Here is an 18,066-nt window from a genome sequence, read left to right as displayed (position 1 = left end):
TTATGTTAGACATAAAAAAGAGGAGGCCGGGTGCAGTGGCTCATGCCTGTAATCCCAGCACTTTGGGAGGCTGAGGTGGGTGGATCATGAGGTCACGAGTTCAAGACTAGCCTGACCAACATGGTGAAACCCCATCTCTACTAAAAATACAAAAATTAGCCAGGCATGGAGGCGCGCACATGTAATCCCAGTTACTCAGGAGGCTGAGGCAGGAGAATGACTTGAACCTGGGAGGCAGAAGGCTGCAGTGAGCCAAGACTACACCACCACACTCCAGCCTGGACAACAGAGTGAGACTCTGTCTCAAAAAAAAAAAAAAAAGAGAGAGAAAGTTTCTGCCTTTATATACTAGTATTCCTCTGAGGCCAAGGGAATGGATAATTGCTAGAAACCAGGTCCTTTTGTGTCTATATCAACCACTTCTCCCAAAGTGTAACAGGCCACAGAAAACTTTCTTTAAATAAGAACATTCAAAAATGACTTGATGAAAGTGTACAAATAGCACTTCCTTTGACCAGTATCTTTTGCAATACAGGGATTCACATAAGAGAATGTCTTTTAATACTGAAATTTACAGGTTGACATGCCAGAACTTTTTAAATGCAAAATGGTTTAGATGGGAAATGGTAGTGCTAATATTTCTCACCCATGCTGGTAAACAGATTATTCTCAATCCCTGATAGTATTATGATTGTGCATACACTATTTTACTAAGCAAGAACACACAAGGCCTATTCAAGCAGTTAAGGCTGCCTGCCTCTATGCTAAGTAGGCTCATAATGCTATGGGTTTTGTGCTTGTGTGTCTGTGTGTGTGTTTTACTTCCTGTGAGTGTATCACATGCATGACGATTAGTTACCTTTTCTACTTTTAGCTGCAGTGATTTCTTCTTTGTCCATGTACCTAAATGTCCATTCACCCTTTCTAACGTAATAAATCAAATCCATTACACGTTAAAAAAGAAAACAACAAAACTAAACTTGCTAAATTGTGCCCAAAATAAGATCACCTCGGCACAGAAGATCAGCGTTGTAACCCTGGCTCTATCTCTGTACAACCTTTAGTTTCACAGTCTCTGTGAATGTTTCTTTTATCATCTCTAATAAGAATGAATGATAGATGTCTACCCATATCAAACACCCAAGGAGATACTAGAGTTGAAGGCTCTTAGTTAAATGAAAAAAAGAAGAAAAAAAAAACTAAATCTAAAAGCAAATATGGCTTTTACTGTGATGCTGCTTATCAACAAAGCTCAAAAGCTTCAAGACACTAGCTAGAATCACTTTGTGATGCCTTTGGGGTTCAGAGCTATGGTTCCAGGCAATGAGTTAGCTGTGTTCCTGAGAGTCAAATATGTAACCTATGGATAGGTAAGATGGTATTTAAAATATGTGTATACACTGGGCTAAAGAAACTGTAAATGGATGAAGTTTAATTTCTAAGCAGAAAATGTATATGAGTAGGTTTATCATCTCCAATAAAACTGGCCCATGACACTGACTGGTGTTCTTTCTTATCAAGAAAATATTAAACACAAATCTGGAATTAAATTTACAGTCAAGTGTTTGAAACAGGCAGAGGATAAGTATGGAACTCTGTAACCATTTGTCATAAAAGATGGAAGAAGGGGGAAAAGCTAGGTGGAAAACTCTAAATGCTTTATCTAATCAACAAATTTCTATGACAATGAAGACATTTGATAAGTTTACCACAAGTAATCATAAATTATTGGTGCTGATCATTCCACTGTATTTTTTTGAAAATAGCATGGTGCTCTCTGTGTAAATCATATTCTGCCTGCAGCAATGTAGCTTACCTCGAATTATTTCAGAATCATCTAAAATGACTCATTTTTCTATTAAAATGATGAATGGACTAAATGAGGTATGTAATAAATACTGCAGGTTAGTAAATATATTCCTGCTCTCAAGAGAATGGAAGCCTTTCTTCATTTGGTAATTCTGCCCTTTGGTATTTTCAAGAGAAGTCATCCTTAAACTATAGTTAGTAAAGAAAAGAGTACAGTGAGCAAGAAAATGTCCAATGTCTTTATGGTTAAGGGAATAGTTACAGGGTACATGAAGATAGCTGCTGCCTGCTCCCACCCCCAAATCAGGGCACAGGTCAGAACATCAAGAAACACAGAAAAAGCATAACTCAGTGCCACTTAGGAATTATATCAAAGCAATAAAAGCAAGGATACACAAAAGGAATATAGAGCTGGGATATTCAACACTGTGAAAAATTTAACATCCAATAAAAATGAAGCAGGCCTCATTGCACATGGTACATCACATAGTATATCACATGGTAAACAATATTGCTGTTCGATTTAATACCGAATTCGCTAAACCTCAGGTCCATGCACAATAGGTTGAAAACAAGTCACAACAACTGTATCAGAACTGACAGTTGTGTGACTAGCCATGAAGACAATGTGGAAAGACTGTTGTAAGAATATAAGGAGCTCATCTGCCTTACATTCTCATTCAAAACATAATGTGCAAAACATATACTTGGGATTCTTAAGGACTGACAGACTTGATTATGCTTAACTTTTAATTTGTTGCAGGTTAAAGCAAATACCAAGGGCCGTATTTCTTAGCCTCTTTAGTAGGAAATGAGATTATGATGTCAGTTCAATAAAATTCCAACAGACCAGGCAATGAAGTAAGTATGTTCACAATGAATGCCAGGTCATCATAAATAGATGGAATTATAACTAGCCCTTCGCACTGCAGTTGCCTATGGACTTTTACACAGCCCTCTCCATATCTCACCTGGACCCCCATAATGACCCAAGTGACAGGATGTCAATAAGTTAACACAGCTAACACTTAGGACACTCAACAAGAACTGCCCTGATCCAACTGGTTTGCGAGTAACTTGATGAATTTTCAAAAGCACACTTAGAAAATATGAGAACACATTCTAAGCAGAGTTATTTTCCCTAGCTGTCTTTAAATATGACTAATTGTTGCCAAGAACATCAATGGCATTCTACTCAACTGTGATGTCCTCTTTTCTAATCACTGTCAAAAAGGTCACACAGTCTGACACAGTCCCTTGGAGAATGGCGACACTGTGTTCACATGATAGGCCCCCTGAGTCCTGGCAGTGAGATCTCCAGGACCAGAACACTCCACTGTTCTCCACCTCCAAGTCCCTCAATATCTAGTCAGCATAATGTTGTGCTTCTCGGAGGCTATTTCGTGATGTTAAGATCCTAGGTATTTCTGGTCGGGTGCAGTGGCTGACTCCTGTAATCCCAGCACTTTGGGAGGCAAAGGAGGGAGGATCTCCTGAGCACAGGAGTTTGAGACCAGCCTAGGCAACATGGCAAAACTCTGTTTCTTAATTAAAAAAAAAGAAAGAAAAACACACACACAAAATAAAATAAAATAAAATTAGCCAGACATGGTGGAATGTGCCTCCAGTCCCAGCTACTCAAGAGGTTGAGGTGAGAGGGTCGCTTGAGCCTGGGAGGTCAAGGCTGCAATGAGCCGTGATCATGCACTGCATTCCAGCCTGGGCAACAAGCAAGACCCTGTATCAAAAAAAAAAAAAAAAAAAAAAAAAAAAGAACCTAGGCATTTCTGCCAACCTGGATGAGGAAAGGGGGTCTGACAATGTACATTTGAAAAATACATTAATCTGGGCAAGTTTTCAGGATACAAGCAAAGTTTAAATCTGTAATTACAGTCCTGTTCATTCTTTGGGATCTTAACGTACAGCCTAGGCAGGCAAACTGAAACAAAAGACGTTTCTCCTTTTTCACTACAGTGCAGTAGCAGACATACCTAAAGCTGCCCTGCTACTCCACAGAAAATTTGGTTCACAATCTCTTCATAAGGTTGCATTCCAGCTGATAATAATAATGCTGCCATAACACACAGGAGGTAGAGGCCACACATGATAACAAAGAACACAAAGGAGAAAACAGAATCTGAATGCTTTGCCCCAGAAGCCCTAACGGCCTGCTAAATCCAAAGGCACAGGAGGCTCTCACCTGTTGTGAGGGATACTTCCCTTTGAATTTCCTGGTAAGCTATTAAGAGAGCAAGTGTCAGAAAGAACAGGACTTGCAGATGGATCCCAAAGCCCATTCTCACCAATAACACTGAGGAAAATGTCTAACACCTAAATGGCCCAAATCCTTCCAATATAATGTGGAAATGCCATATTTCAATAGTTGTCAAAAGCAAAAGCTCAAATTCATTAACTTCATTTTTGGAATTCAAAGCAAACTGATACTCTACACATATCCAAAAAATTGGAGGTTAGTGTCTAGGGCAAGAAAACCAGTACACAACGTACATAACCAGAGAGAGTTTTAACAGAGGTTATAATTCAAGTCTAAATTGCACCCAAAAACAACAGATTTATTTTTTAAATTATCTTTAAATGCCCAATGAAAGAACCCGGGAAACCACCGCTTACACTGCAACTTCATTCACCTGGCTAATTTCCGTGATACTAAAAACCCCAAGTGATCACTCTTACTCTTCTCTTACACAGAACATTTGAGCATGAAGCATGTCGATCATTTCAAAATTACAACCCCAGTTGTACCCCTTCCCCCTTGGATAGAACCTCACTTGGACAGCAGTAGTGTTCTCATCTGCTTCCTTTAATTTAGTCATTTTTCTCTATACCCCAAATTCAAAACTTTTTTCTTTTTTACCATGAAATTTCAACTGTCACAGTTTGAAGCACAAACAAAACACAGCACTGAAAGGCACACAGCACAAAATTAATCAATTCTTCTTCTTGATTGCTTCACTGGTGCATTTCAGACAAAAGGCAAACTGGGGATGAAAAGTGACATTTTGGAGAAACAGTCGCTTAAATTTGCAAAAACTAAATTTATGCATTCACCCACCCTTTTTTTTTTAACTGTGTTTTTTTTCTATAGTATAAGGTTTTACAAATTCAAAAATTGTAACTTGAGTTGGGATAAAATATACACGGCAAGAATAACCTTCCCCACAAACCTGACACTTAACTGCAGACTCTGAAGAAAAGCAACCAGATCTAATTCATCTTTGCATCCCTGGCAAATAGTGCCTAGTACACAGTAAGTGTTTAATAAATATGTGATGAAGGACAATGCAGAAAGGGACAGAAATACCTAATGATCTGACTGATGTTCTTGCCAAGCGCTGAATAAACAACTGGTGCAGTATCTGAGGCCAGGACCCTTCTCAATGCTACACTGAAGTCAAATTTCACGCTATGCTTAGCCCAGGACATTCTTTACATTGATTGCTAATTTTTGTATTTAAAATGATATGAAGTTGCTGATACTAGAAACGTTGCTTGTAGTTAGTCTTGACGTTTCTCTCAACCCTTGAAACCTAAAATCCTAGTAATACTACCTTCCAAATAGTTCCTATGCCTCTTCTTTTCTCTGCATCCCTGCTACCATGCCCTAATTTGGGTACCACCTGTTCTCACCTGGATTAACACAGGGCTTTCTAACTGGTCTCTGGGCTTCCTGCCATTTCCTCCTCTGCTCTTCCCTTCATACTTCATTATGGAGTGTAAGCTAAAAATCAAACCCTAAGCCCCATGACTGACTAAATGGACCCCCTCTTAGCCAAGGGGACCTCAGAGAAACTAAAAAACTGAGGTCTCGACCATAAAGGGATAGGAGGTTGGATTTGTCTCTTTATACACCCTCTCTTTTGCAGTTTAGACACAACCACTGACCAGCATTAATGTTAAAATAGAGACCGTAAGACTGGCAAAACAGACTTTTTGTGGCAATCAGGTACCAATTATAAACAGGACCTAGGGCCATGCCAGACGGGTTAAGTCGTGAACCCCCAGCACACGCACACAATTAAAGAATAGACTATGTTCTAACTGCCACAAGGATTCCCACTCAGCAACTTCTAGTAGTGTCCCCCTGTCACCATGTTTCCATGCTTTTGCCTGCAATACCTGAGGCTGTTTCATCCCACTCCTCAACCTTGGGAGCAAATCCTACTCATACTTCAAGATTCAGCTCAGGGGTCCTTTCCCCAGAAAATCTTTTCTATTCTTCCCCATTTCCTCTCATCCTATTTCCAGGGCTTCAGTAGATGCAGTTAGTCCATTTATTCAATCAACAAATATTTATTGACTGCTTACTGTTTGCTCAGCACTGGCATATATTAAGCACTCAATTATGTGTTGAATAAATAAATGTAGACATAGCAATTAGTTAAAAGAAAGACAAAGTCCTGGCCTTCCCAAAAGTGAGAATCCTCACAAGACTATAAGTACCATGGCTCTATAACAGACTTAGCATTTTTAAACATTATTTTTAATATACCTTCTACTTTTTATTCCTCAAGGACAAGATTTTGTCTTTTATTTATAGATTATTAGTACCTAACATAGTACGTTTCATACAGTAAGCACTCAATAAAACATCTGTCCAAAGAGTAATGGAAGAATACTGAAGTAAATATTGCCTGAAGTAAGTAAACTGAGACTTCTTTTAACATTTAGATTTTAAAAAAGGAAAGAAAAGAAAAGAAAATACTACATAGTTCTGTGATGATAACAAGAAACACGTGGCTGGGCACGGTGGCTCACGTCTATAATCCCAACACTCCGGGAGACCAAGGCAGAAGATCACTTGAACCAGGAGTTCAAGATCCATAGCAAGACTCTGTCTCTACTTAAATTTTTTAAAATAATAAAAAATTAAAAATTAAAAAAATCTAACATTAAACAAGCATAATGTAGTAAGACATAAAAAACAGTGAGTCTAAATTTTAATTGGCATTTTAAAAAGAAACTATAATTGCAAAGTCAAAAAAACCAACCTGCTACTGTTCAATTTCAACAAAGAATCTAATGACAGCAAATATAAGATCACATATATAAGATCTTTACAATACACATAATAATATCAAGTTGCACTAACTTTACAAATTCCCTGGTCTTGTCTTTCCAGTCAGTCTTCATTCTTTACAGAGGTGCTTTCCTGCTCCTACGAAGCATATTTTGACTATGAGCTGCTTTTAACATTTTCTTGCAGGTAAAATCATTATCAGTAGACTGCCTCTTCCAAAGCCTCTGGATAAAGTCAACTGATTAACATGCTGGCACCACTCAGCGCTGAGTAGAGGAAGGGGCTGGTATACTCTTCCAGAATCTAGAGTGGGATTAACAGCTTCCCCAGCGAAAGCAATTCTTCCAAAGGGGAAAGTTTTGATCTGATCCTATTTTAAAACTTCAACAACAGGGCCATCATGACTTTGCCCTTCAAAGAGCTTCAATAAAGCTAGCCGCTAAAACAACTGTGGGAAGAAAACGCCTGGACTCACATCTAAGGAGACAGAAACCTAAATGTCAGCTGTTAGTGAGACAGAAAGATGCGGGGGGTGTGGGGTAAGGGGTGGGAATCGTTTTATTTCACAGTCCCAGCATCACATCAGCTCCCGTGCTTTCACCCCCCTTCTTCTGAAAGACAACTTTTTAATTACTTCACATGTGTGAAACCCAGTCTTTACTTTCCTGCAGGCTGCAACATTTGAGTTCTAAATAAAGAGTAATGAAACAATGCTTGGCCATCACTCAAAGAGTCCCACATATTAGAATTAAGAATGGCAGCAATAGGGGCCCTCCACACACAGTGGAGCAATGCTAACTTTCTTGGGGTTACTCCCACATCAATTACGGGTTCTGAAGATGCCCACATCTCCAGCTGGGGATCAAGAAACTAATATACAACAGCAGGCTTGCGATCACCGTCCACACCATACAGTACTGGTCTGGAGGGTGGTGGGATGCAAAATCTGAAACCCTAAAGCATGTATAAAATATACACATATGGGGAAGGCAGAAAGAACTTTATACCTCTAAATATTAATGATAGATGACAGAATTATAATAATACTGATTTTCTTTGTAATTTTTTTATTTTCCAAATGTTCTATAATATTCTTGTATTAATTTAGTAATTAGTGAAAAACTCAGTGAAACACAACCATTAAAATGTGACCATACAAAAACATATTTATTGGTATAAAAACTTCTACCACATGGCCTAAATGTTTTCATGTGAAGGCTATTGTAAGAGTTATATAAAAGCGTGCATACTATTATCTATGTTTGGAGAAATACAGTTATACACATAAAATCAAATGTTTTATACAAACTTAGTGGGAAGTAAAAAGGAATATAAAAATAATAAACCAAAATATTAACAGTAACTATCTCTGAGTTGTAGTACATTGAGTGATTTTAGTATTTCTTTGTATTTATTTTCTAATCTTGATCCAATGAATATGTATGTCTTCCATAATAACAAATAACAACAATAAAGGGAGAAATCTGGTAAATAAATTGGGAATTGCCCAATAACTAAATGTCATAGGCAGCCATGGTGCCGTGGCCATGGCAGACCATGCAAATGTCTGACAACACTCTGAGAAGGAAGGGACCCTCTGCATCAGTTGTCATCCTGTGGTATAAATTCCACTTTTATTCCCTAAGTGCTTTGAGGGCTCTATAGAGGTTGTGAGTACTACAATTTCTCATCTATACCACACAACCAGAATCTATAAAGAAGAGATCTACAAATCAGAATATACGAGGCCAGTTGTTCATGCTTCACCAGCTACACAAAACAGTAAAGACAGACAACAGACAAGATTCAATAGGTAAAAGAGAACAGACTGCAGATACACTATTCCAATCAAAACATGTTGCTTAATATTTTAGTTATGCCGAGTAACAAATCTTTTGATACTTTGACTTTTTTTGTGAAATCTCTTTTTATGTCTTGCTGAGTATGTGTATATATTTAATGAGTTTTTTGAGTTTTTGAATCTTGCTGGTCTCCATAAACTAAGAGAACAAGACAGTGTATCCAAATTCAGACAAAAAGAGGTAGAGAAAGAGTGCTTCAAACATAAGATTCAAAAGAGTAAAAGCTCGGAGGCAAAGAGAAATGTCAACCAAGGTATTCTTCTGCCCGCTGAAAACTAAGAGTTTTGCTCTCGTACCTTCCTCAAACATGAGTGCTATTAACCTCCCCCACTACATCCTTAGCTTCCAAATTTGGAGACTTTAATATGCATGGAAATGACCTTTCAACCCACTGACCTGACATTTTTTCAACTTCCTCAAAAAATCCTTCAACTTAGACATACAACAAATTTAATTTTCAGTTGAGTTACTCAAAACTTACTGTCTTTAATTCTGAAATTATTCCCCTTTCACAAGGACTGACTTTGCTTCCACCTCTCTTATTCCCTTTGTTCTAGTCAATACATGTACGGTTCTCAGGGCAGCTGCCAGTCAGTCCACTGACATTTCTTTCTTGGTCTACCACCTCTACTCTTTCTGGCTTCACTATTTGCCCATGCAACCTGGACCCCAGATTTGTCCCGGAAGGAAATGATTCCTTAGGCATGGACTTCCTTTCATGTTCTCTGATTGCAGCTGGTCATGGGTTAGTCTTTCAGAGAAGTGACCAAGGTAAAGAATGGGAGAGACTAGAAATTGGCCTTCTTCTTATAAAGTTTTAATGTTTCCCAATTGCCTACTGAACTAGGAAAATCCCCCTCACTCTTGCATTCAAAGTTTTCCATTCTGTGCTCCCATTTTCCCTGTCCAGTGAGTTCCCAACTGTGCTCCAATGAGGACTAAAGGTTCCAAGGAGTTACATCTGGGTTTCTAGGAAGGCTGAAGTGGAGGCTAAGCAGTGAACACTCCAGGTTTCACCCAGAGCAGTTCCACTTTTATCTATTAAATAACAATAAGAAATTGCTTAATAAATTATGTTGAATACAAAAGACAGAATATTATTCAGCCATTAAAAACATTTCAGAAAAATGTTCAGTGACACAGGAAAATGTTCATGAGGCTTAACACCATCTATAGCATTATCTAAATGCTTCAATATGTTGAAAAGCCTAGAAAAAACTAATCTAGAGGAAAACACACACCAGTGTAAACCATGGGTATATCGAAAGACAAATAATCTAGAGGAAAACACACACCAGTGTAAACCATGGGTATATCGAAAGACAAATAATCTAGAGGAAAACACACACCAGTGTAAACCATGGGAATATCGAAAGACAAATAATCTAGAGGAAAACACACACCAGTGTAAACCATGGGTATATCGAAAGACAAATAATCTAGAGGAAAACACACACCAGTGTAAACCATGGGAATATTGAAGGACAAATAATCTAGAGGAAAACACACACCAGTGTGAACCATGGGAATATCGAAGGACAAATAATCTAGAGGAAAACACACACCAGTGTAAACCATGGGAATATCGAAGGACAAATAATCTAGAGGAAAACACACACCAGTGTAAACCATGGGTATATCGAAAGACAAATAATCTAGAGGAAAACACACACCAGTGTAAACCATGGGAATATCGAAAGACAAATAATCTAGAGGAAAACACACACCAGTGTAAACCATGGGAATATCGAAGGACAAATAATCTAGAGGAAAACACACACCAGTGTAAACCATGGGTATATCGAAAGACAAATAATCTAGAGGAAAACACACACCAGTGTAAACCATGGGTATATCGAAAGACAAATAATCTAGAGGAAAACACACACCAGTGTAAACCATGGGAATATCGAAAGACAAATAATCTAGAGGAAAACACACACCAGTGTAAACCATGGGTATATCGAAAGACAAATAATCTAGAGGAAAACACACACCAGTGTAAACCATGGGAATATCGAAGGACAAATAATCTAGAGGAAAACACACACCAGTGTAAACCATGGGAATATCGAAAGACAAATAATCTAGAGGAAAACACACACCAGTGTAAACCATGGGTATATCGAAAGACAAATAATCTAGAGGAAAACACACACCAGTGTAAACCATGGGTATATCGAAAGACAAATAATCTAGAGGAAAACACACACCAGTGTAAACCATGGGAATATCGAAGGACAAATAATCTAGAGGAAAACACACCACCAGTGTAAACCATGGGTATATCGAAAGACAAATAATCTAGAGGAAAACACACACCAGTGTAAACCATGGGAATATCGAAAGACAAATAATCTAGAGGAAAACACACACCAGTGTAAACCATGGGTATATCGAAAGACAAATAATCTAGAGGAAAACACACACCAGTGTAAACCATGGGTATATCGAAAGACAAATAATCTAGAGGAAAACACACACCAGTGTAAACCATGGGAATATCGAAAGACAAATAATCTAGAGGAAAACACACACCAGTGTAAACCATGGGAATATCGAAGGACAAATAATCTAGAGGAAAAACAACACACCAGTGTAACCCATGGGAATATCGAAAGACAATAATCTAGAGGAAACACACAACCAGTGTAAACCATGGGAATATCGAAAGACAAATATCTAGAGGAAAACACACACCAGTGTAAACCATGGTATAGGGGTATCTCGAAAGACAAATAATCTAGAGGAAAACACACACCAGTGTAAACCATGGGTATATCGAAAGACAAATAATCTAGAGGAAAACACACACCCAGTGTAACCATGGGAATATCGAAGGACAAATAATCTAGAGGAAAACACACACCAGTGTAAACCATGGGTATATCGAAGGACAAATAATCTAGAGGAAAACACATACCAGTGTAAACCATGGGAATATCGAAGGACAAATAATCTAGAGGAAAACACACACCAGTGTAAACCATGGGTATATCGAAGGACAAATAATCTAGAGGAAAACACACACCAGTGTAAACCATGGGAATATCGAAGGACAAATAATCTAGAGGAAAACACACACCAGTGTAAACCATGGGAATATCGAAAGACAAATAATCTAGAGGAAAACACACACCAGTGTAAACCATGGGAATATCGAAGGACAAATAATCTAGAGGAAAACACACACCAGTGTAAACCATGGGTATATCGAAAGACAAATAATCTAGAGGAAAACACACACCAGTGTAAACCATGGGAATATCGAAGGACAAATAATCTAGAGGAAAACACACACCAGTGTAAACCATGGGAATATCGAAAGACAAATAATCTAGAGGAAAACACACACCAGTGTAAACCATGGGAATATCGAAGGACAAATGATCTAGAGGAAAACACACACCAGTGTAAACCATGGGTATATCGAAGGACAAATAATCTAGAGGAAAACACACACCAGTGTAAACCATGGGTATATCGAAAGACAAATAATCTAGAGGAAAACACACACCAGTGTAAACCATGGGAATATTGAAGGACAAATAATCTAGAGGAAAACACACACCAGTGTAAACCATGGGTATATCGAAAGACAAATAATCTAGAGGAAAACACACACCAGTGTAAACCATGGGTATATCGAAGGACAAATAATCTAGAGGAAAACACACACCAGTGTAAACCATGGGTATATCGAAGGACAAATAATCTAGAGGAAAACACACACCAGTGTAAACCATGGGTATATCGAAAGACAAATAATCTAGAGGAAAACACACACCAGTGTAAACCATGGGTATATCGAAGGACAAATAATCTAGAGGAAAACACACACCAGTGTAAACCATGGGTATATCGAAAGACAAATAATCTAGAGGAAAACACACACCAGTGTAAACCATGGGTATATCGAAAGACAAATAATCTAGAGGAAAACACACACCAGTGTAAACCATGGGTATTATCGAAAGACAAATAATCTAGAGGAAAACACACACCAGTGTAAACCATGGGTATATCGAAAGACAAATAATCTAGAGGAAAACACACACCAGTGTAAACCATGGGAATATCGAAGGACAAATAATCTAGAGGAAAACACACACCAGTGTAAACCATGGGTATATCGAAAGACAAATAATCTAGAGGAAAACACACACCATGTAAACCATGGGAATATCGAAGGACAAATAATCTAGAGGAAAACACACACCAGTGTAAACCATGGGAATATCGAAGGACAAATAATCTAGAGGAAAACACACACCAGTGTAAACCATGGGAATATCGAAAGACAAATAATCTAGAGGAAAACACACACCAGTGTAAACCATGGGAATATCGAAAGACAAATAATCTAGAGGAAAACACACACAGTGTAAACCATGGGAATATCGAAGGACAAATAATCTAGAGGAAAACACACACCAGTGTAAACCATGGGAATATCGAAAGACAAATAATCTAGAGGAAAACACACACCAGTGTAAACCATGGGTATATCGAAAGACAAATAATCTAGAGGAAAACACACACCAGTGTAAACCATGGGAATATCGAAAGACAAATAATCTAGAGGAAAACACACACCAGTGTAAACCATGGGAATATCGAAAGACAAATAATCTAGAGGAAAACACACACCAGTGTAAACCATGGGTATATCGAAAGACAAATAATCTAGAGGAAAACACACACAGTGTAAACCATGGGAATATCGAAGGACAAATAATCTAGAGGAAAACACACACCAGTGTAAACCATGGGTATATCGAAAGACAAATAATCTAGAGGAAAACACACACAGTGTAAACCATGGGAATATCGAAGGACAAATAATCTAGAGGAAAACACACACCAGTGTAAACCATGGGAATATCGAAGGACAAATAATCTAGAGGAAAACACACACCAGTGTAAACCATGGGAATATCGAAAGACAAATAATCTAGAGGAAAACACACACACAGTGTAAACCATGGGAATATCGAAAGACACATAATCTAGAGGAAAACACACACCAGTGTAAACCATGGGAATATTGAAGGACAAATAATCTAGAGGAAAACACACACCAGTGTAAACCATGGGTATATCGAAAGACAAATAATCTAGAGGAAAACACACACCAGTGTAAACCATGGGAATATCGAAAGACAAATAATCTAGAGGAAAACACACACCAGTGTAAACCATGGGTATATCGAAAGACAAATAATCTAGAGGAAAACACACACCAGTGTAAACCATGGGTATATCGAAAGACAAATAATCGAGAGGAAAACACACACACAGTGTAAACCATGGGAATATCGAAGGACAGACTGATGGGCGCCTTTTAAACCTTCTTCTGTCTGTTAGTAATACTTTTAAAGACAACAACAACAAAAACACGTCTATGTAATCTTTTAAAAGACTAAAAAATATTTTCTTTAAAAAAAAAATTATCTTAGAAAAGACTGTTCCCCCAAGGCCCTGGCTCTACATTTTCTCTTCCCTAAACCCCAGCGAGTGATTGATCAAACCTTACTCACCTTTGCCAGAGTCTTCCAGACTAACACCTGGTAGTTACCAGCAGCGAGAGAAAGAAGCCTAGATTGCTGACCCCTGAGGTTTCCAAGACAATAAAACCAAAGGCAAAGGAGAAAAAAAGCAGGCAGGCCGGGCACAGTGGCTCACGCCTGTAATTCCAGCACTGGAGGCCAAGGCGGGTGGATCACGCAGTCAGGAGTTCAAGACCAGCCTAGTCAAGATGGTGAAACCTCGTCTTTAGTAAAAATACAAAAATTAGCCAGGCACGATGGCAGGCACCTGTAAATCTCAGCTACTCGGGAGACTGAGGCTGGAGAATCGCTTGAACCCCGAAGGCAGATGCTGCAGTGAGTCAAGATCACACCACTGCACTCTAGCCTAGGCGACAGAGCAAGACTCCATCTCAAAAATAAAAAATAAAAGAATAAAAAAAAAGAAAAGAAAAGACAGAAAACGAAAAAAAAGCACACAACAATCCTTCAGGCATGAAACATGTACATATGTCTGCATGTTGGTTTTTACTTCAATACTTCCAGAGTTACCTGCCTTTAAAGTCCTTGATGGTTAAACCTACACTGTAAGCTACTTGTAAAAGGCAAAAATCAAAATCTGAGCAAAGAGAACATGAATAATATTATCAACACTAAAAGCTGGCACAGAGTACTTAGCTCTTCCCAAACATCAGAGATTTCCTTGTAGGCAAGAAAATTTCTCCTACATTTTTAATACTCACCAGGTGCTTTGCCTTAGCGCGTTCCTCCTCGCTTGATATCCTCTCCCGAAGGATGGCTCTGGTTAACTGCTCATTGGCAGCAGCCCTCTCTCGGTCCAGCTCCTTGGCTTGCTTTAGTCTAAAATGACAAGAATTGTCTAAGTTAGAAAAAATATTTTATTAGTTGACATTATTTTCTATCAAATGAAATAATTAAAAAATAGAAGCACATAGCCAAAAGGGTCAACAGCTGAAATCATCTTGGCCCATAATCTATCAAAAAAGCAGGTATAGAAGTAAATCCCCATGCAGCCTCCACCCAAGCATTTAAAATAACCAAATTCAAATACATGAAGAAGCTTATTAATTTGGCTGCCAAATATAACGAAGTTTTACAAAGTTCTTCTTATGTAAAATTAAAATCTGTCCACCAAAAAAATTCCATCCCTGGTACTTTCATTTGTCCTCTGAAAATTTAAGTAATTAACAAACCATCTAGGCCAGGCATGGTGGTAGCTCACGCCCGTAATCCCAACACTTTGGGAGGCCAAGGCGAGTGGACCACTTGAGGTCAGGAGTTCGAGACCAGCACGGCCAACATGGTGAAACCCTGTCTCTACTAAAAATACAAAACTTCGCTGGGCGGCCGGGCGCGGTGGCTCAAGCCTGTAATCCCAGCACTTTGGGAGGCCGAGACAGGCGGATCACGAGGTCAGGAGATCGAGACCATCCTGGCTAACACGGTGAAACCCCGTCTCTACTAAAAAATACAAAAAAAAAAAAAACTAGCCGGGCGAGGTGGCGGCGCCTGTAGTCCAGCTACTCGGGAGGCTGAGGCAGGAGAATGGCGTAAACCTGGGAGGCGGAGCTTGCAGTGAGCTGAGATCCGGCCACTGCACTCCAGCCTGGGCGACAAAGCGAGACTCCGTCTCAAAAAAAAAAAAAAAAAAAAAAATTCGCTGGGCGTGGTGGTGCATGCCTGTAATCCCAGCTACCTGGGAGGCTGAGGCAGGAGAACTGCTTGAGCCTGGGAGGTAGAGGATGCAGTGAGCTGAAATCATGCCACTACATTCTAGCCTGGGCAACAGAATGAGACTCCGTCTCAAAAAAAAAAACCATCTACATGACAAATATTTGAAAGTAACCATCATCTCTTTCTCCAAACTTAACTCGTCTATTTACTGAATGCACACCAGGCACTGTGCTAGGCATTGAGGACACAGCGATAAACCAGATGGACGGGTCACTGTCCTTGTGAATGTCACATCACAGCAGAGAAGCCAGACATTAGGGAACTAATGAGGACACCTTTCCTCCCAGTATATTATCCCTATTTTCCAACAATCCTTATATGCAAATATGACCACAGCTTTCAACTGCAGGGCTCCTCACTTCTGGAATGACTCCAATCTATCTGTTAGCTCCAAACTAAACCTAACCCTCCAGACATACTCTAGCAAAATAAGACAGAAGAATCTTACTTCCCTGGATCTGTACACAATACTAGTTCTATTAATGAAGCACAGGATTGCATTAGATTTGTCAGTAGCCTCATCACACAATTAGATCATATTAAGTTACAACCCACTAAAACCCCTCATTGTACATGATAAAGATAAATTACTTTGGCACTGACTTTTGCCATAGTGCCTGGAACATAGAGGCATTCAGTCATCACTGAATCACTAAAGATTTCAGTCTAATCTCATGGACAAAGATTTTCTGATTGCCTTTTCTTCTTTCAGAGAATAACCCTACTATACCATCATATCCCTGAAGGTATAGCTATGCTTTAAAAAGGAAAAGTAAAATTGTTATGTTGGTGTAAGTGAAATTCTGAGTGAAATCTACTTTACACGTGTGAATCATGAGCATCAAATTCTACTCAAGACTAGCCTGTCAAATTTTAGTTTTAAAAAGATTTTTGAAAAAAACTAGAGATAAAATTTTTTGTTACTATTTTTAAATTGCTACATCATCCTGATACTCTGGAATTCTCAGAAATCAACTACAACAGAAAAAAAAAAAAAAAACCTTGCAAGATATATTACAAAGTTATAATTCTTTCCCCCTAAAAATCAAAGCTCTGTAGCTTTGTGTCTTGAATAATAAAAGAGGAATAGAAACAAATTAAAATCTGTACTTCAAAATTCTCTAATGCAAAAGTAACCTTTGGGAAACTTCCTAAGCAGTAAGCACAATGACACTTATACAAACCAAATTTCTCTAAATTATTTCACAAGGACCATACAATAAATTCAGCAATATCAATGATATCAATACATTAACATCACTAGATATGTGTAATTGTAAGAGAACAGCAATAATTAGAAGTCACACCATTTCCCTAGAACAGCAGTTCTAAAAGTACAGTCCACAAACCAGCTGCAGTAGCATCAACTGGGAGTCTGTCAGAAATGCCCCTTCTCGGATACCACCCCACACTTGCTGAGTCAGAAACTCTGGGGATAGTGCTTAGCAAACTGTCTTTTCATAAGCCCTCCAGAATTCTGATGCACGCTAAAGTGTAAGACCACAGTCCTTAATTACCAAAATACACTTGTACTCAAATAAATCCTGGAACATCGAAAATGAAGTGGTCCACAGGAGAATATTGTGCAAATAACTGCTGAGGTTATCATATACAACACTGTATTTAAAGCATTTTTATGGGCATCTTACCCATAAGTAAAAAAGCGTTACCTATTTTTACATGTGAGGTGGAAACTAAAATAAAATAATAAAATTACTATCATTTATGGATCAACTACTAAGCACTGTGCTAGGCACTTTACAAACATAAAATCTTTATTAAAATGCTACTATACATTCATGAACATAAAATGAATTCTGTACAACTGGATTATCGTATCTACCACATTTGGTGTATCTAATTTTAAAGTACTATTTATTTAAACAATTACTACTTTTTTTTCCATTTTAGTTTACTTATGTATGGCTTAGATTTTAATTATATATGGAGTTCTACATGGTTCAACTTTAAGAAATACAGGATCATAAGGATTTTGACAAGTTAATGAAAAAGAAGCAAAACATGAGCACAAAAGTCTTCAACGTGATAATAAAAATAAACATATTTAGTTTGC

The 18,066-nt window shown here is 38.3% G+C and overlaps 1 protein-coding gene across 3 annotated transcripts in view; it reads right to left on the bottom strand.

Annotated features, from left to right (window-relative positions):
* Nucleotides 1–18,066, bottom strand: part of CHCHD3 (coiled-coil-helix-coiled-coil-helix domain containing 3) — a 302,441-nt gene that overhangs the window by 178,014 nt on the left and 106,361 nt on the right. For 2 of the 3 annotated variants that reach the window (XR_004058031.1, XM_030932908.1), the window contains one exon: nucleotides 14,981–15,098. Coding sequence is in view for 2 of the 3 variants with exons in the window: in XM_030932908.1 (XP_030788768.1) it covers nucleotides 14,981–15,098 (118 nt within the window). In the remaining variant the exon portion in view is untranslated. Of the gene's footprint in view, nucleotides 1–9,146; nucleotides 9,748–14,980; nucleotides 15,099–18,066 lie in introns of those variants that run through there. The other variant, XM_010357737.2, reaches the window with a different exon arrangement.

Source organism: Rhinopithecus roxellana, chromosome 6, assembly GCF_007565055.1.
Source record: "Rhinopithecus roxellana isolate Shanxi Qingling chromosome 6, ASM756505v1, whole genome shotgun sequence".
NCBI classification, from domain to species: Eukaryota; Metazoa; Chordata; class Mammalia; order Primates; family Cercopithecidae; genus Rhinopithecus; species Rhinopithecus roxellana.
The sequence above is the reverse complement of the archived record's forward strand: the minus strand, read 5'-3'. Positions and strand labels throughout refer to the sequence as shown.